The sequence below is a fragment of the Pezoporus occidentalis genome, unplaced genomic scaffold (genome assembly GCF_034315485.1).
Source record: "Pezoporus occidentalis ecotype Australia unplaced genomic scaffold, CSIRO_AGI_Poc_V1 ctg39, whole genome shotgun sequence".
In the NCBI taxonomy this organism is placed as follows: domain Eukaryota; kingdom Metazoa; phylum Chordata; class Aves; order Psittaciformes; family Psittacidae; genus Pezoporus; species Pezoporus occidentalis.
This window is the reverse complement of record NW_026915713.1, coordinates 2,270,595-2,290,729: the sequence shown is the minus strand read 5'-3', so window position 1 is coordinate 2,290,729 and position 20,135 is coordinate 2,270,595. Positions and strand designations below refer to the sequence as shown.

Here is a 20,135-nt window from a genome sequence, read left to right as displayed (position 1 = left end):
CAGAGACAGAGCTTGAGCACTGGACCCCTGATAAATTATGCTGCTTATTTTGTAGCTAATGCCCTGCCTTTTTTAGATAATGCCCTTGTGAGAGTTTTGAGTATTCTCACAAGCATTTTCTATGACAGTACATTAACATATTCTTAGACATATCTCCTTTCAGAGACCTCTCCCAAAAGGCAGGATGGATAAAACATCACCACATAATTCCCAGTTGTTTCAAACCCTCAAGCACCCCCTCATACCCTCCTGCTACATCTAAAAGGCATGACACCACCCTCATTTTGCATTGAGAAGTATTTTGCAGAGTAAAAGACAAGACAAAATCAATGGAACATCTCAAAGCAGACATTAATATCAAACAAGAATGTTTTCTGCTGTCTCTATTCTGCCTTGTCACCTTCATTTTGAGAATGTCCTGGGTTCAGCAGTAGCAGTCATTTTTCTCCTTCTCAGTAGCTGGTGCCGTGCTGTGTTTTTGACTTTCAGCCTGGGAACAGCGCTGATAACACTGGTGTTTTTAGTTGTTGCTTAGTAATGTTTACTCCGACCAAGGACTTTCTGAGCCTCATGCTCTGGCAGGGAGGAGGGGAAGCCAGGAGGAAGCAGAGACAGGACACCTGACCCAAACTAGCCAAAGAGGTATTCCATACCACAGCACGTCATGCCCAGTATATAAACTGGGGGCAGTTACCCAGAAGGGCTAGATCACTGCTCGGGTCGGGCTGGGTATTGGTCAGCGGGTGGTTGTATTTTCTTCCCTTGTTATTTCCCTTATCATTATTATTATTGGTGGTATCAGCAGTGATTTGTGTTATACCTTAGTTACTGGACTGTTCTTATCTCAACCCGTGGGAGTTACATTCTTTTGATTCTCCTCCCCATCCCTCTGGGAGCAGGGGGAGGAAGAAGAGGTGGAGTGAGTGAGCAGCTGTGTGGTTCCGAGTTACCAGCTGGGCTTAAACCACTACAGTTCTTTGTGGTGCCGAGTGTGGGGCATGAAGGGTTGAGATAATGACAGATCTGACCGGAGTGTGTCTAATTGTATTTGTGATAAGCATTCATTGTTTCGGATTAAGAATCACTCGTCACAATGCTGGTTGATTGGCTCTCAAAGTTGTTACTCGTGATCTCAGTGTTTCAGCATGTCGTACCTTACTTATAGCCAGTATTTGCTGTTTAAGTGTTTATCAATTGGGAGACCTGGTTCTTGTTTTGCTGTACCTTATGGTAATGACTTGTAATACAATAGACTCATTGGTCATGATACTGGTATGACTTGCATTCCCAGTGTGGTCATAACCTCTATACTTTGGGAGGTATATAATAGAAGTGTTTAGCAAATACACATCTTTTTTTTCCTCCTCTGGTGGTCAACCTGTGAAGGAGACATTCCCTTACACCCCCAGCTCCCCCACCAGATTATTTAGAGCATCATTTGAGAGTTCTGAAGGTTTTGAATGGCTTTTGGATACCCTCAAGAGCTGCCTACCGGTTGTGATGGGGATCATCATGTTGGTACCATACAGAGTGTGTTTTATCCATGACCATTCCATCTGATCTTGCAAGTTAAGCAGAGCTGGGTTTGGGTCTTGTCTGGGGTTAGACAACGATATATGAGGACCAAGAGATTTTCCCTGAGGCTGGACAGTCATGAATGACAGGGTGTGTGGGATAGTATGGGCCGGGATCTAAGCCAGTGGGCCCCTCCAGTGCTTTGGAACTTCACCACTGAACAAGTGCAAAATCTGGAAAACCTATTAAAATACTTAAGCAAGGTGTGCTGTCATCCTGGTCATACCAGAGAGGGACAAATCTTGGCAACATGCTGGGGCTTGGCCTATGCTTACAGAGCCCTGTTCAACACTGGCAAGCACCTTCAAAGGGAAACAGATGTCTCTGGATCTGATGGCAAAGCAACAGACAACGCAGCTATTCCAATTCCAAGCACAGCAACTACACCAACCCCAGCAGCAAGTACAGCAGCTACTCAGACCCCAACAGCAACAGACAATGCAGATGATGGTGCTACTCAGCCCCCAAGCACAGCATCTGTACCAACCTCGACAACAGATACTGCAGCCACTCCAACCCTAGTGGCAGACACTGCAGACACTCCAACCAGAGTTAATAGTCACTGCAGCTAAACCAAAGGACCAGTTCTTGCCAATATCAGTTGCCCCTGTATGCAAGGGGAACCACAAAAAAGAGGCACAAAGAGCAACCCATACAGTGAAGAAAGATGAAGAACCAATGCACTTACTACACAGGACAGCATCTTAGCAAGAGTTACTATTACATGGATCAGAGGAAGAGGAAGAAGAAGAGGTGACTTCTCAACCCCAGACCCTCAACCAAGCTACGGAACATGCAAAAAAGATTTCACCTGTCATCTGGGGGAACACCTTGTCACCTGATTGCTCCAGTGCTGGGACAGTGGGGCCAATGGTCATGATTTAGGAGGTAGGGAAGCCAAGCAGCTGGGATCACTTGCTAGGGAAGGGGGAATTGACAAAGCAATTGCAAAAGAGAAACGATCCCTCAGCCTCTGGAGGAGGCTCTTGGCAGCTGTGAAAGAAAGGTTTCCATACAAGGACGATGTTATGAGTCGTTCGGCCAAGTGGACTGCTATAGACAAAGGCATCCAGTCTCTGAGGGAATCAGCCATTGCAGAGATGATCTATCACAGGCCAGATGCTGGGAATGCACCTGTAGATCCAGATGAAGTTGAATGTACATGACCAATGTGGCAGAAATTTATACAGGGTGCACCATCATCATATGCCCACTCATTGTTATCAATGACCTGGCATGATGTAGCACCACCAACAGTGGATGAACTGATCCGTCAACTCCAAAAGTTCGAAGACATTCTCACCCCTTCCATCATTTCAGCTGTGGAAAAACTGTCCCAGGACCTCAAACAACTGAGAGATGATCTATCTGATCTATCCAGCTCCCAATGTGTACCAACACACCTCTCAGCTATAACAAAAGGCCTCCTACTGCTTGAGAGATAAGATGTAGGAGATAACATGCCATGGGCCACCCTATGGTTTTACTTGCAGGATCATGGAGAATACATGAGAAAGTGGGATGGAAAACCTACTGGGTGGGTTTAAACCATGACAGAGAAAAACTTAGATGTGTATGACATGGATATTTTATGGTACAGCAATAGTATACTAGAAGGCAAAAACTCACTCTGTTGGGCTGTGACACAGCCCTCATTATTTCAGACACTCTGACCTGATTAAAAAAAAAAAAAAAACAGAGAAGATGGCATTGTTTCAGAGCTGTTAAGTCTCACCACGTAGGACTCAAAGAAGTCTCAGTTAAGTGTTACACAGCCTCTGTGCTCTAGCTGGAGCTGCACCAAAGTGGTGCAGACAACAGCCAGTCTACACAATTTGGCCTTGAAGCCAGAGGCTGGGCCTTGGCCCTTACCAATTTAGCAACATAGCCGTAGCCAGACTATATTTCCCTGCATTGTTAATTACCCAGGTCCCAGGAATGTACTCTATTTTATGAAGATAAAATATTTCTAGTTCTATAGGCAGCATGGCGCCTCTGTCTCATTAGTGTGGCCCTATTCCATAAGACACTTGATTTATGTCACTGTACAACTTCCTGTCACTGCTGACTCTACAGTTCACTTATTTTAATACGTTTCATTAAGGCTGCTTGCTGATGAGGGAAGGCTCGACCAGTGATGTGCTGCCCTGGTGTGCTTGTAGCCTTCAGTCTCTGCACCTGATCATTTCATAAAATCAAATGTCTGGAACTGTGGTTATGTGGTGATCAGCAGAGAGGAGATGTTTGCCTTAGGCAACCTCCTACCAGTGGTACAATGCCTATTTTGAAATTTTGTCCCTCTGCACATTTCATACTAATCCACACCCCTCTGTAGAGTAGAAAAGTCAGAAATGTTATGCTCCATAAAAAATGAATAATTAGAAAAAAAGGAAGAAGTGAAAGAAAGTCAAGGTGACATGTTCCTTCATTCCCTTCTCTTTACCCTAGCCCCAAGTGCTTTTTACCGTCTTCAAATCCTCTGCATTTTGTTTCAGCAGTGTATTTTAAGATACTAGTTTCTTCCTTTTGGAAGATTCATATGCAGTTCCTCACATAAGGGTTGAAGCTTTCCAGGTGTGACTCCTTTTCCCATATTTCCATATTAAATATTAAGGTGAGGTCTGGAATAAGCTGGTTACTCCTTTCCTGGGATTCTTCAGATTTAATTCAGCACTGTATAAATAGCAATGTCAATTACATGTCTAGTGAATTAGGTGTAGTAATAATGGTGTAATATGCACTGTGCTACTTATTACTGAAAGTGCAAGTTGAATTTATTCAAGAAGAAAATAGTAAAAGAAATTATAATACAGTTGAAGGTAATTGTACTTTGCTGTAGGTGAGTTAGATACTGATTGCAAATACTTTACTATCACTACAAGTTTCTCTGCTATTTTTCCACTTAAAGCAAAGTGCTCATTTTTCCACTTTTGTGGGGTTTGGTTTTGGTTTGGAGTTTTTTGGGGGGTAGGTTTTCTGGGGGGGTTTTGTTGTGTTTTTTTTTTTCACAAATACTACTATATACACTGGAATCATTGCATATTAATATTGCATGCACCATATTAGAGTCAAAAAACATAAAGCCAGAAGAAAATTCTGTGATTACCTAATTTGACCTCCTAATAACATAGGCATAGAGATTCTCTGAATTAATTCCTGCCTGAACTACAGTTAAAAATACATTTTATCTTGATCTTGAAATGACCTGGGATGGAAAGCTCAATTTTTATTAAGATTTACCTTTAACTTGTCAAAATTTCTATCTTTCGATCCAGATGCTTACATTTATCTAAAAAACTGCATCATCCTGTCATTAGCAACATTCTACTCCCTATTTTTACTGTTTGTGATGAAGTTTAATCTCCTTTGCTTAGCTAAACTGCTTAATCTCCTTCCTGTAGTCCACTGATCATATTCACAGTTCTTCTCTGAACCACGTCCACCAGGGAAGAACCTCCATAGTGAATGATTGTGCCTGCCTGGACAGCAGCACGAACAATGAACTGCACAACTCAGTCATCTCAGTAAGACCTCAAGATCAAGTAAACTGATATAAGAATGAAGAAAACATATGCCATCATGAGGATCTTCATATTTGGTAGAGAAATTTAATGACCTAAAAAGAACGCTAAAAGGAAATTGGAAGGATATCTCCAAAAGGATACAGAAGAGCGTTAGGGTGGCTCTGTCAGTTTCAAACCAAACGGATGGGGAATCGTTATTCAGATTTTGTATTGAAGTTGAATGAGATAGCTTGACCAAATGATCAGAATGAGGAACAAAAAGATTGCAAGCAGGCTTTTGTGTTAGATGCCATCCTCCAGATAATATAGGTATCTTCATGAATCATGCAAGTAACATATTTCTGCATATCAGTAGGGCTTCACATCTGTTTGCTGCCCAGTTGTATAAAGTGTACAGCTGGCTATATTGCAGCATGCTGAAGATCAGAGTGAAATTCAGAGGCAAGCACCTGCTAATCAGGCACATATTAAGCATGAAGTCTATTGCCTTGTCATGGAATTATGCCATTGGTGGCAATTTTGAAAACCTTTCATGAGAAGCTTGTGAGCACCCAGGCTTTCTGGGCACGTAAACAGCCACCTGCCTCAGTATATTTGCTCCTTTCATTGCAGAGGGACATGTGCCGAGCAGGAGCTATGCTTGTCCCAACCAGGTCCCCAGACTTTCAAGTGAAGGGACCAAAACTACCAGATTACAGTAGTTTTGCCAAACTGGTTATTTAGACACAACCTGTAGCACTTTTGGAAATGGAATATTTCTGCCCTAACAAATTTTGGGTGTGAGATGTCTTGGCATTTTCAACTTTAATTTAACTATTTTCTTCAACATTATTAATGTATCTGACCTGCTTCAGTTCTTTGGGAAACTGCTTATGAGACCTTTGTCAACTCTGATTTTTAGACATCTAACCAGAGGATCTGTTTTATTTGAGTAGCACATTCATATGTCAAATCTTGCAAATTGTACCTTTTAGCTTTAATAAGGCCTGCTGCCATTCCAGTCCCTGTTCACTGAATGTTTGGCTGCTGTCATTTGTCGTGGCATAAAATATTGAGGGTTTTCCAGGCTCTGTTTGGTTTTTCTCCATTTTTCTATGACTCTAAATTTATTCTGCAATGTCTCTGACCTTCCACTGGACTTGCATACTTAATGTGTTATCCCTTCCATGTTCATGCTGCAGACTTGCGTTACTGCAGATTGATGATTTATTGCCTTCTAGTACTGTTGTACATTTTCCAAGAATTATGTGTCTTCTTGAGCATTCAAAAGATAGTATTAATGGTTTACTGCACTAAATGTGAAAAAAAACCCAAATCTACGAGTTTATGAAATGTAGCTCATCTGTAATGAGGAGCCTTCGCAAAGATAAGGTAGCTTATTTTAAATCGTAGATCAAACAATATATTAATACATATCTTCACAATTACAATAACCTCCCCAGTGATGGACACGGCATTTATCAAAGTAATAAAGCATAATAGGGATGGAGTTGTTACAAGACAGCTGTTCTCCTCCATAGTGAAGGACTGCAGGATCTAGTCACCTGATTAGCAAGGGTTATCAAGAAATGTTATAATTTAATTGAAATTGTCTTGAGTTCTGTGTGAAAAAATGTAACCATCACTTTGCATTCATTGCTATCAAATAGGATAAAATAGATGCTTAAATTGATACGATGTTTATAAAAGATAAAATTTTGTTCATGTTAGGGCATACACTGCATCACAGAAGTGGGAGGTTCTGGAGGGAAGGAGAAAGGCAGAGCATTTTCAGGGACAAAGAAGAAACACAGCTGCTGTCCCAGCATGATGGCTATTGTGTGTGCTGCTGCCACAGCAGAAGGAAAAGGGCTATGGCCTTTCCTCTCACTTCATGCAGTCCATTGCCAGTGTGGAGGCTGGATGGTGATTGTCCTTCTCAGCTGGTGCAGCAGGTTTGCCTCACCTCTCCTGCGGGGGCCAAGGCATCCCAATCTGCTAGTGTATGGGTTGCTCTGAATGACCTGTGCCTGGAACAGGTGACAGAGCTGCAGCCTTCACCACATGTGGGTTAAAAAAACCACAAACTTCACATTTCATGGAGACTAACATGTCAGGTACTGCTGTCACTTGTGGTCTTCCTACCAGAGCAGTTTCTGCATCAGCATGTTAGATAACCTCTTACTGAGACCTAGGGAAGAGATGTGTGCTGGCTACTGAGAGCCACACAGAGTTTCAGAGCTTCAAGCTGACAATCACTGCTTTAGAGGATGAGAGACGTGCTTGATTCAGATGAAACAGTTTTAAACGGGCATCTGATGTCTGTCAGTGGCAGAGCTCTAATTTAGACTTCCTTGATCACTGTGGCTGGCACACTCCCAGGTACTGCATTATATTAACAAGGTTCATAAACTGTCAGATATAACTCATCCACTTAACTCTCTGCAATGAGGCACAGACTCTGAGGACATGGCCTTTCCGAGAATGTTCTCTTTTAATAATTTGCCATCTCCCCCAGATGCCTCATGTGATATACTGTTACTGGAATCCTCAGCGAAAAGGATCACAGTTTTCTGGTCACACATAGTGCAGAATTTATTCATATGTATTCTACTACCCCAGGTGATGACTGGGACCTTTTGCCATCAAGCTATTTCCATTCGGGCCAAGGAGATCACTATCTTTCATGCTGAATAAACAAGGTAGCGATCCCCTGCCCTTCAGCAGAAGGGCTGTAAGAGGAAAGGTGCCTTTGGCAATGGAATTCAAACTGTCCTTCCACTTGGAGGCTCTAGAGTGTAATCTCTCTTTGTACCAGCCTAGGCTACATAGTGCGATATTCCTTTAAACTCTCCAGTGGTTCTCCTTTTGCAGGAAAGGTTTCACAAAGCACTTTGGCATTTGCTTTTTGAAGTCTGCTTAGCTGATTTTGCTGAATGAAGAAGGTAGCATGGAAACATATCTTTTATTACAGATTACAAAGGTGGAAAAAGCCTGCAGTAGGTTAATGCTGAGAGGGAAAATAGCATTGAAACATCAGCTCAGTTCAGTTACTTTAAACATTAGATGCCACAGGAAGAGGTTTTATTGACCTTGACACACCCCCCCCCCCCCCCCCAGCACTTGATCCTGTTATATTGTGCATTTAGAGCAAAATGTTTGTGCTAATCAGTGTATTTGCTAGGTGTATAGGTCCTAAGGAGATGCAGTGATGTGGAGCATCCCATGCAGACTGCTTTGTACTTTCACTGAGATAGCTCTCTTTCCTTGCTTCAGAGTATGAGGTTTGAGGGAGCTGTTTGGTTAAGGTAAGTTCATTCTTCCCCATCTTGCTTACATGCATTTCCAGAGAGAAAGGCTATCTATCCTGTTAGATATCCCACCTTCCCATCTTGTGCATGGGCACAGACAGCCAGAGAACACAGACAAGCCTCCCTCTGACTTAAGTTACCTTCCTGGCAGCTCTGTTGATGATGGCACTGTCAAAGAGTCTATTCCTTTCCTGTTAGTCCACAGTTCCCACTGGAATTCTGAATTGCTATTACTGTATTTTAATAATGAATCAGTGTTCAGATTTTATTGGATTTTATCACTTCAGGCCCTATTCATCTACATCACACCATCTACATCTTTTCCTATAAATGCTTTATTTGGTTTTATTTCTGTAAGTTAATGAACTTGACTCTTAAGGTTGCTGAAGAGCTGCTTCAGCTGAGCAGTGCACTTTGCATACCATATATCAGTCTGCCTTGCCAACACTGCCATCACCAGCTGTCAGAGGAGCACTTTGATGAGAGCATTATTAGGCCTTAACACCATGACAACCACCATGAAGCCGGTGTAGTGCCAAAGCTGTTGTGCACCATGAAGCTTCTTGACCCTGCAACCAGCATCAGAACCTTCAAATAAACAGCAATTCATAACAGGGAAAAAAAATAGCATCACAGGGAAAGAGTCAGTTGTTACTGGAAAGTCTCTCTCAACTCTGATGAAATGTTCTGGCTCTTCCCATTTATGTGACAGCATTGCTCTAACTTAATCTAATATGTAATGATGGAGAAGAGCAAATAACCTGTGCTTCCTTTCTGAACTTTTATTCTACACAGTTTTTGTGGTTGGCCACAGTCCTGAGAAACCGGCAGACTCAACAACATGTTACTCTCTCATCCTTTACTCACTCTCCTTTGAATGCTTCTGTTCCTTGGATCTGAGAGCCCAATGTTCACACGACATCATAAAGCTTCACTTGCCATATGGGTGACTCAACATGGAGGGATGGGTTTTCGCTGAGCAGAAGCACTCATATGTGTTTGTTTATCAAGAATTCAGAGTTCTCTTGTACCATAAAAATATTTCCCCCTATACAGTCTGCACAAACTTCTCCCTATACAATCTGCACTTTATTTCCTACTGCCCCTCCAAAGACTGAGTAGCATTGAGAATCAACTCTTTCTTCTAATGCAGTTCAATTTAAAATGCTAGGCATTCATTTGGTGAGCTTTGAGCAGTCTGTGGCTTTCTTAGATCTGCAGCATGAAAACCCCAGATTTTCTTATCCTAATCCTATGGCTGTCTGGAAAAGGTGACACATAGTTAGATATAATGATAAGAAAAGCTGCTGCTGCCAAAGGCAGTCAGATACCAAAGTCAGATGATTAAACCATTCCAAAGTATTCCTAGAAGACAAGAGAAACCAAAGTTTTTTTTCCATATAAGTTCTCTTTCTATAAAACCTTCAAAGCAAAGCCCACATACAGACTTGTATATACTTTTGCTTTAATAATCTGTTCCTGTTATTAATAGAATGATAATAGCTAGGGTGAAAAGTATTTTAAAGCCTTTTACTCATTTTGTTTCAACGTCATTCTTTGGTTTGCTGGTGTGCTGTTGCCGAGTGGATACAGGCAGCTGGCCTTGTTTTAAAAATAAATGGAATTATTTTTCCCAGTCTACACTGTTCTCATGGCTAAATCCCTTTGATGTGAACAGCAGTCACCACATGCTGTTGACCTCTGTATAATCAGAGCTCTGTTCTGACAGTGGCAAGCAGGGTTTCAGATCTATGTTGTGAGAGAAAACAGCGCAATGGTTTTCCATTTTCAGGACTTCCCATACACTCAGTTTGGGTGAAATGAATGAAAATATGTAATCAAATATATCCTTTAACCCTAATCATTTTGCAGCACTAATGCCGTCAGCCTGCACTGAGCAATTTGGACTTGAGCTGAGCCCAGTACATGATGAATGCAGCTGATGGAGAATTTTCTCCCGGCTTCTCAGCCCTGTCATTACTCTAAGCTGTGATCTGGGGATCATCACAGGTCAGCCTGTCAGTCCCAGCTGGGGCATTTCACCTGTGGGAGCAGGAATGTGAAGTTCTGCACCAAGCCTGAATCTACAAGGTGCTCTGCAGTTCAGTTAACAGAGAGGTCTGCAATAAGCAGTCCCTAGTTCCATATTGTACAAACTGGTAGGTCCTGTATTTTGGGTTGGTTTTGATGTCTGAAGCTGGAAAAAGGACATCCTACTCTTCAGCTGTGAGATTAAATCATGGGAAAGTGCCAAATATCTTGTGGTTCTCAAAAGCATAAATCACACTGAAATACCTAGGAAGAGGGAAGATTTGTAGAAAGTTTTAGATAAGATATGCAGGAAAGTTTATCTAAACTTTCAGGAAATTTGGGTCAAGCTGAGTCTCTGTAATACAGCTTCAAAACAGGTAAGTATCTCTTGCTTTCTACCGTTGTAAAGGTTTGCACAGCTCCTATCTGACAAGCCACAGTGCTGTGATTTTCAGTGCCCCTGTGGTCTCTTCAATTCATTAGGTGAAAAAGCTTGCCAGGGAAGACACTAAGGGAATGGCTGCCCAGAACATGACAGAACTGCTCCTAAATGCCAGCAGCATTTCAAACAAAAGTATTCTAGCAGATCTTCATGGTGATCTTCAAATGCTTATACAAAAAGAAAAAATCTCCAGTAGTCCACTGAGAAATACTTTATGCTAAGCATCTTCTAGACAGCTGATATAAAAAAGATTATGATAAACTAGTTGAAATAAATGCAATTTTTATCACACTCCTATTTTCCAATGTATCTAGATTTATTTGTATTTATGATTCATGTTTTTACTGTGCCTGGTAGGAAAAAAAAATCAAAAACCTCTGGGGCAGCTTTCACATTTAAGAAAGGAAAGAAAAAGAATTTGACAACTACATAGGCTAAGAAATTGAGCATTTGGTCCGGTTTTAAATTTCATGATTGTTGCCCACTAGATGTTTGTGTGGACATGGCAACTTAACATTGTTTAATAAAGTATTTTATTTCACAGAATAAAGCTACTTGGCCACAGTGATGAATTATTCTTTCCAGACAGCACATAGATAGTTAATTCTGTAGAAGAATGACTGCAAGGCCACACAGTCTACATTCCTCATCAGAAATCTGCCCTGATATCAATAGTCTTCCAGTGTTCCTTTCATGATGAAAGGTAGTTAAACTTGGAGGAATAACAGAATTCTCATAATATTAAATGTAAGCACAAATAAAAGCATACCTCAACAGAATAGTTTCCATGGAACATAGCTTGAGTTTTAAATTAAACTCTAGCAATGATGTTTGCTCACTGATGCTCACTGCTGCAGGCAGTGGAATCATGCTTGAAAAAACTTTTGCAGGGTGCAGCTTTAGAACCCCCATGACACTGACTTAATTCTACAGATACAAGAGAAAGGCCTCTGTCTCACCTCTTCTGCTGAATAATGAGCATGATTTTTCTGAAAATCAATACACTGGAAGCTTTCTAGACAGTAATTCTACAGTTTTTCAGTTGCTCATAATATATTTATGTGTATCTCCAGCCTCCAAAAATCTGTTTTAAAGAAACACTTCCTTAAGTGCACAGCAGCACGAAGTCTTTATATGTGCAGCCCCTGTAAACTTAAGGAATCTGATTAAATTGCACGTGGGTAGACATGTAACATTGGCACTTTGTAAAGTTCCCAGGACCAAAATTAACCTTCATGTAATTCTTCATTATTGTCTGAACCAGCCCATTTTTTGCTAAGATCTTAAAATTGCAGTGTTTGTAGAATCCTGCAAAAATGAAAGTGAATACACAAACCTCAGATATTTCAGAAGGTACTATGACATCTTTCCATAGAAAAATAGGAAAACACAGTGTTTTTTTGGTTTTTAAATCTACAGCCTGTTTTTCCTTACAAAGTCCAGTTACAGAGTAGAACATGCTCATTCACTGAAGCCAAGATCATGTGCTATTTCCACAACCCTTAACTCATTCATCTTCATCTTGAGCCTTCTCCTCATTGCCTTATTCCAGCCAGATCTTATCTAGTTTTAGGTTTTGCTTTTTCCTTGCTGTCATTCTTTTCTTTCAGGTGTCTGGCTTAATAAATATAACTCCTAATAATTATCTATAGAGATACTGCTTTAAAAGAGGGAAAGGTGGGGGCCTTGAACACAAATAATAGGGTTTCATATAACAGCATTTTTCCCAAATCTGGTGCTATTTGCAGTATATGAAAACATTCATCCCCATAAAACAAGTGAGAAAAAATAGCAAGACCAGATTTTGGTCAAGGCCAATTCTGATCAAGTTTGATCACACCACTTGACATTTTGAGCAAGTCTGGAAGTACATTCACAGAAAACCTGAGATTTCCTAAGAGTCTCTAGCACTGTAACAGAATGCTGCTGATTTGGGTAGGGAATATTCTGTCTACATTTTTTATTTGCCTTATACACCTATAATAAGGCAAAAAAATGCATTAACTTAATCCTATAATTAATCTCATTGACAATCCTTCAGTACTGTTGTTATATTGCTGACTTATTTTGGACTTTTGCTAGTCTTCGGTTTTGCTTTAGGAGAACAAATGATGGTTTTATCAAGGTGTTTATAGATGGAAAGAAAAAAAAACTGAAATAAAAAAAAATTGAGATCACTTAGATAAAAATGGTCATCAGATGCCATCAAAGTAACACCCAGGGAGCTGGTGCAGGGATGGGTAATGTCGCACTTTTAAAAAGAGCGATGCTCATTTATACTCTCATATGGACACATCAGGGAAACTTGTAAAGAGACCATTTTTTCAAGCTGCAGAAAATTATGTTCATAAAAATAGGCATTCGCTAATTACTCTGAGAAGCACTGTTGTTAATGATTCCTTCTCCTCTGGAAGCCCATACTACAGCATGAAAATGTGAATGGGACAGATGTACACACCTAATCTGGATGGGTCTGGGATCCAGAACTGATCTGTTCATTGCACCTATTTCTTTTTATCTGTACATGGTTTATAAAAGAAAGCTTGGTAAATAAATAAATTAATTAATTAATTAATAAAAGGGATGCAAAGCAACAAGAGTTTTCAAGCTGGCTTTCCGAGTTTTAAACTGATTTTCTGAGACAGGCTCCTTCTCTTCTTTATCTCTGAGGACTCATTCACTTCCTTCTCACATAAGACAAAAGTCTTGCTGAGATACTGAATCAGGAAGACTCTCCGCTGTGGAATTTTCATAATGCATTCAGCACTGCTATGTTTGAGGGTTTCCCAGGAATATATTAAGCTATGTGACCTCTATCATTTGGGTTGGTATGGTTTGGGGTTTTTTTGTCTAATTTCTTCTGCGAGTGAGGAGTGTCTTCAGTGAAGTGTTTCGCTGAAAATTATTTTATTTATTTTGTGCTGTGTATAGGTACATTGTAGCATGTTTTCCTGAGAGAAACAAGGTCAAAGAAATGTATCTTGCACTGTAACAGAGGTGGTAAATTTTGGGAGACCCCTTCATCCGTGTGGGAATTTATTAACAATTTTAGGTGACCGGTCCCCAAGAAATCTCTGCTACATGCATAGATGAGCTGTACCCTTCCTACAGGAGGTCTTGGCCCACCCAGGAAGCATGTTCTTCATCCCAGAAGTCTCAGTGGTCACCATGAGCTCAGGCCATTGAGCATACTCAAAGTAAAAACTGCCACTTCTAGTTCTGAACTGCAGCTCTGAGTGTGTGCCCTCTGATGATGATGAAATTAGAAGATAAATCTTGAATGGCTGTTACTGGATCAGAACTGATAAATTGCTTGGTTAAAAAAAGAGGGGGAAATATCCTAATGTGATTTTCAAATTAAAACAAAATTAGTATGTGTACCAAGCAAAGGGTTGGATTAATGTGGGAGAAAGGGAGGTTTATTTTACGAACTCTGATTGTCTCATGGGAAACAAACTTCCATTTGTATTGAGAGCAAAATGATTTCCAGCTTTAAGGCACTCTTTTAATCAGCCAGTTCATCTGATGAAATACTGTAGGATTTACTTATATATGGGAGGAGTTCCCTAGACATTTAAGAGATGCAACTGAATGCAATTAAAAGATCAGTTGTAAGCACAATTTGTGATAGTTTGTTTGCTGTGCTTTGTGAGAGAAGTTTAGTGAACTTGAGATGTTTTAGAAGATAGTAAACTACTGAACTGTATTACAACAAAAGCTTTACCATTTCAACCTACTAGAGATGCAACTATTCAGCTATCTTGGATCTTATGGTCTGTAAAAAGAGAACAGAGAAACTATTAAGCCAAGATTCACATCCAAGAATGGCATCATTTATGAACAACCTTTCTGGACCTAATTCGTTGCTGAATTAAACCCCATGTAATGTCATTGAAGTCAATGGGGTTATGCAGGGCATAAGTCAGTTGAGCAAATTAGGCCTCTGTCCTGAAGCCAAGAAACCAAAGGAAAGAGTGATCCAATAAAACAGAGATGAAATGCTGATATTAGCTGAGTGCCACTGTTCTTGGTACAGTGCGTTCTTTGTATCTAGCAGTGAATATTTTATCCTTCCCAGGTGTAAAATCTTCCCAGCAGCACTATAAAGCGAATTTATTATAAATGACAAAATTAATGATTTAGTTCTATTGTAATGCAGCTTCTGGGCTCCCAACAGGAACTTAAGCAGTTAGCAGACAACGTCTATGCTGGCTACACCATGATCTCCAAATCAAGTCTTGATCTCTTCAGAAAAGTCTTGGGGATGGCTTCTTTTTTTTTTCCTTTAGCTGTCTCTCACTCATACAGTTGTTAGAAGCTAGAACTTGTAGGTGTGGAGAGCTTTAGACATAGAAAACTGACAGAAATACCAGAAATATCTGTGCGACAGTTGGAGTAAATCAGGCATGGTGACTGCCTCAGTCACCATGAAGGCACTAGGAAACAAAATGGATTTGTTTGCATTTCATGTATATGGGTAATATTAAGGGCTCCAAGCACCTACAATATTTCAATGATTGTAGGTATGCCTTGGATTAATGAAAAAAAAAAAAAATCCATTTGCACTAGCCAGCATTCATAACGATATATCATCCTCTGACAGATTTAACCCTTTTTATTGTCTAAGCCACTGATTGTCTGAAATCACAGAGAGCTCAGTCCTGGCCTGAGCCTTTAGGCAGTTTTATTATCTGTATAAAGAAATAATTTCCAAAGTATACAGCTGGGTTTGCAGCTTATGAAAAGATCTCTGTGAGGTGACCTGTGCAGAATAACACATTTTGGCAGCATGGCTCTCTTTTCACTACAGATATCAAACAACCTGAATTCTTTTACATCCTACAATGCAAACTTCAGTGATCAGCTAAAGGATAAAAAAAAACAGTTTGTAGGTAATCAGTAGAGAAAACTCTGCAGACCAACACATAAGGGAAACTGTGTAAAGCATGTAACATGTGGCACTTGCTGCTGCTCTAGTATTTGTCCTGTTGCTTCTGGTCTAACTTCCTAGCAATGATAAATTGCAGGAGGGACTAACATAGAACTGACATGATTCTTGGCATGTGTGATGTTGGCCATTTATTCCCTTTTTCATTTTGCCAGGTGGTATTCCAGATCCACTCCAGTTTTTCATTTTTCTAAATCCTTTTGCTTCTGTTTACAATTAATTTCTGGGAATGCTCTAAGGAGACGAATAAAGGGAGCAAGATACAGATTTGCCAGCTGCAGCATGTGATGCTGCAGTTAGATATGTCTTGAGGCTTGTGAGCTATTGCAGATATGGGAACAAGCCCCACTAATCCACAGTCCTGATTTCAAGTGATAAAATATCACTATATAGCCAGTTTGCAAGCGTACTGAATTTGTCCTCAGTTTAGTTGGCAAAGTTCTGCTAAAAAAGAGAGTTCTGCTAGAGGGTCAGGTTTTGTTGAATAACAAATTTGATTTTGACAGAAATATTTACATTTTTCAATGACTAAAAGTCCATCCATCCAACAATCCATTTGGTTTTCTTGTTTTCAATAACTAAAAAGATGACAATTCAGTAATGTAAAATTTTTTATCAATTTTTTGGAAGTTTTATTGAAGGGTGTGTTTTTCAAGAAAGATGCAAAAGATCCCTGACTATTTCCAATTAAAATTACTGTTGTGAAGAATTATCATCACCTCATCAAACAGGGTCTGGTGATTTATTTTTTTTTTAATTGTCTCTGTTGTTACTTTTTTAAAACTAACTCCCTTTTTTCTCATGTATTTGCTTTACATCTAATGTTATTACATTTTGTTTCAGCTGATGGGCTTCATCTATGCCTGTTATGTTGTGAAATGTATTACTGAAGAAGAGGACAGCTGTAAGTACTAAAGCTTTATTACATACAAAATGAATCTTTTTTTTTTAAATCACCACACACACACACACACTATACTGGCTTTTGCTGACTTCAACCTAAATGCTTTATTATACTGTAATCAGAACATGCTTTCTGTCCATCCTTCTGCATCTAAAGTTTGTAAATGCCTGAAAGACAAAGGAGTTGTGAAATACAGCTAAAAAAATACATAGTCCTTTCTTCTAAATCTTTTTCCTCACAGCTTCAGACATAAAAAAAATTAGAATCCCAACTTATAAATACAGGCTTTGTTTTTATTTCCTTATCCCATGTTGTTATTATCTTCACAGTGATTGGTTACTACTGCGGCTATAGCTCTTCTGTGTTGGCTTGTGTGTTGGCTTGTAAAAGCACTTCTGGCCAAAAATAGCTTTAGTTCCTTGCAGGACCTTCATTTAGGAGAGGTGAAACTGTGATGCTCCTCTTTGCTTCTGCTGCTCCCAGGGTACAATTACAAGGAGTGAAATGATTTCATATAGATGTACATTTGTGTTTCTTCTGTTTATTTATATCAATAGAAGCCTGTTGAGTCGAATTTGCTCTTATTACATGCTATGAAGTCAAGCCATTTCATTTTTTTCTCTGTTCTAAACCTCATTTTTTAAAAAGGGCCACGGCAGCATTTCAGTATATCTTGGGATTCATACTAAAGCACTTTAGAAACAAGTATCAGAATTGCATGTAACTTTGATAAAATATACATGAATCCTAGAGAGAGGTCTGCAACAAGAAGCTGAAGGGTTTTTACTTGATTGAGAGCACTGCTAGGGCTAGTGGGGGTTCCTTTGTGTATTCTCCTGCATAGAAAATAGCTTCAACCCTATAATCTATTGGCAATACAGTGCCACTGTGAGCCGTCGAGGGGAAATGTAATGCCAAAATCAAACCACACTTCAGAGGTCTTTCTGACTATGCTCGTTTCAGTTGTCTTTGTGTTTCTGCAGAGGCAAGGAAGGTGTAAGAGTAAAAAGGGTTCAGAACAGGCGTGTGGAGTAGGGGTATGTCACAAATAAATCTCGTCTTTTTAGGGAAGGACCCAGTCATAGGTACTTTCCCATTAAGTGCATTCACTCACTGCAGAGCTGGAGGATAGTGTCTCCTTGCCCCCAAGATGAAATCCTGTTTGATACCATTTTGCCCTCTCTTCCATGCGCTTAAATTTTTTCACTCTTCTGTAATGCTTGAGGGAATGATATTAGTAAAAGAGCAAGGAAAGGACTTGGCTCAACAAACAAACGCAGAAATCAGAGCACGTTTAAAAGGTTTCTCCCTTGGTCTGTAAAGACACATTCCTCGCAGCAAAGTGCCATGGGCACTATGGTATTGTTTTCTGCTCACTGAAGCAGGAGCTCACTGTTGTTCAGAAGACACAGACTGTCATGCGTTGAAACTGTTCTTGCTGTTGTCTTGCCTATTTTTGAGGCTTTTATTATTTTCTTAGTACATCTCAGACAGGCCTCTGCTTCTAGCAAAAGAGCCATCTTCCCTCCCTCTGATATTGGCGTGTATCCCCACCCAGTGCAATAAAGCAAACACAAGCTCAGGCACTGCAGCATCACCTCAGGTGAGGCTCGGTAGCATGGCTGGGAAAAGAGAAAAAGGGAACTCCAATGCCTGGTTTGTCCCAACACTGTAGTAATACTCAGATCAGATTTGGCCTCTCAGAGTTTTGTGAAATTAAAGAAGCTTTAATTTCTACTGAAAGGTTGCATGTAGCAGAAAGTAAGAATTATTCTCTCTCTGTTCAGCCATCCACTCTGACGTGTGCCAAGCACTCTCTGTGGCACATGTGTCACTCTGTGGTACAGCCCATACAAATACCCCCTGCTCAGGTTTAATTTTAGAATCTTTTCTTTCCATCTAGATCATTTTCTCACCTTTTGTCTTCCTTTTGGCAACACACCCGTATATCCTGCTCCTCCGAGAAATAATATATCCCTTATGAATGCCAAGTTATTTACTGTTTATATTCCAGAGGAAGATGCCTAAGCATGACTTCCTCAGTACATTCACAGGCGGGGTCATCTCATGTAGACAAAGTGAGTAAGAAGGAGAAAAGCTTTCAGAAGTGGAATATATCCCAGAGCCATTCCTAGAGCTTCCTGCATATGCAAGTCTTTGGTCTGAGATCACTTCAGATCCCCTAGATTTGTTTCTCTTCCCATAGTCTCTTTTTCCACTTTTCCAGGTCCTCACCCCTGCATGCTGCTGTGGAGTAAGCTGTATGGCACAAAGGGATGAAGACACCCTTCCTGCCCACAGTGTACTTCCTCCCCCAGCTTTGATAGACATCTAGCATAGCAGAAAAAAAATATTTACTCTGCTGCCCACCAACCCCTGCCTAGCATCTATTCCATACCTGGTAAGGAGTGTTTGGCAGCTGGTGTGCTGTTTAGCTGTGTGCTAAAGGTGTGTCAGCTGTGAAAGATCCTCTGGTAAAACCAGTCACCACAAAGCAACTCTCCCACAACACTGCCTGCTTTCCCAGCTGCTGAAGTACTCTGTGAACAGAGAGACTGCCATCTTCTTACCCACCTCTACATTCACAGACATCACAGGAGAAATCTAAATCTCTGGTTTTCAGGACAAGTCATGCCTATAAAAATGCGATTCCTCACTGACAGAAAGGACCATAAGGATAACCGTATTGGGTCACACAAAAGAGCAGTTAGCTACAAGTTCTGTCTGATGAAACAGTGACACTAGTAAAAGCCTTTCTGGTGAGAGAGCGCCAAAAGAAAAACCCTGTTGCTTTTCATAATGAGTGTGGTGAACAGTCAATTCCATTTCTTCTGCTTTACTAATGAGCCACAGCAGTCCAGAAGAGGAGCGAAAGAGGCAGAAATACTGAGCCTGGCAGGTGTGGGCAGCAAGGTATAAAACCAGAGAACAAGTTATGCACTATCCAAGAGCCAAACATGCACATGTTCCATATTTTAACCGTAGCAACATATCAACACCACTCTGGAGCAGAGAAGGTGCCTGATCTTTTTTTGGCTTAGCCTCAACTGTAGAAACACAGTCAAGTTCCTCTTAAGCTGCTTCAGCTGAATTAGCTTTGCTCTCAAGAGTAATTGAAACAAGCTGAAAGAATTACTATTTCTCTATTCTTTATGCAGATTTTAAGAGGACAAATGAGCAAGAGTAGAATTAAGCAAACATTTCACTAAGATTAACCTGCTTTAACCTCACTAAAGGACTAGAAATGGAACAATACAACGATCAAATCAGGGTCATAACTGGGACTGAATCAGCACGTCTAAAGGTTTTAATTACTCATACACCAAATAAATCCAGCAGCAAGCTCTCTAAATCAAAGCTCAAGTCCACACTACCTTATCTAGTTTAGGTTTAATTCTGCATCAAAGATTAAAGAACCTGC

General features: G+C 40.3%; 1 protein-coding gene across 4 annotated transcripts in view; it reads left to right on the top strand.

The window, feature by feature from the left end:
• NKAIN2 (sodium/potassium transporting ATPase interacting 2) overlaps nucleotides 1-20,135 on the top strand; it is a 565,591-nt gene that overhangs the window by 522,014 nt on the left and 23,442 nt on the right. For all 4 annotated transcript variants that reach the window (XR_009967346.1, XR_009967345.1, XR_009967347.1 and 1 more), the window contains one exon: nucleotides 16,654-16,714. Coding sequence is in view for 1 of the 4 variants with exons in the window: in XM_062632408.1 (XP_062488392.1) it covers nucleotides 16,654-16,714 (61 nt within the window). In the remaining 3 variants the exon portion in view is untranslated. The remainder of the gene's footprint in view (nucleotides 1-16,653; nucleotides 16,715-20,135) is intronic.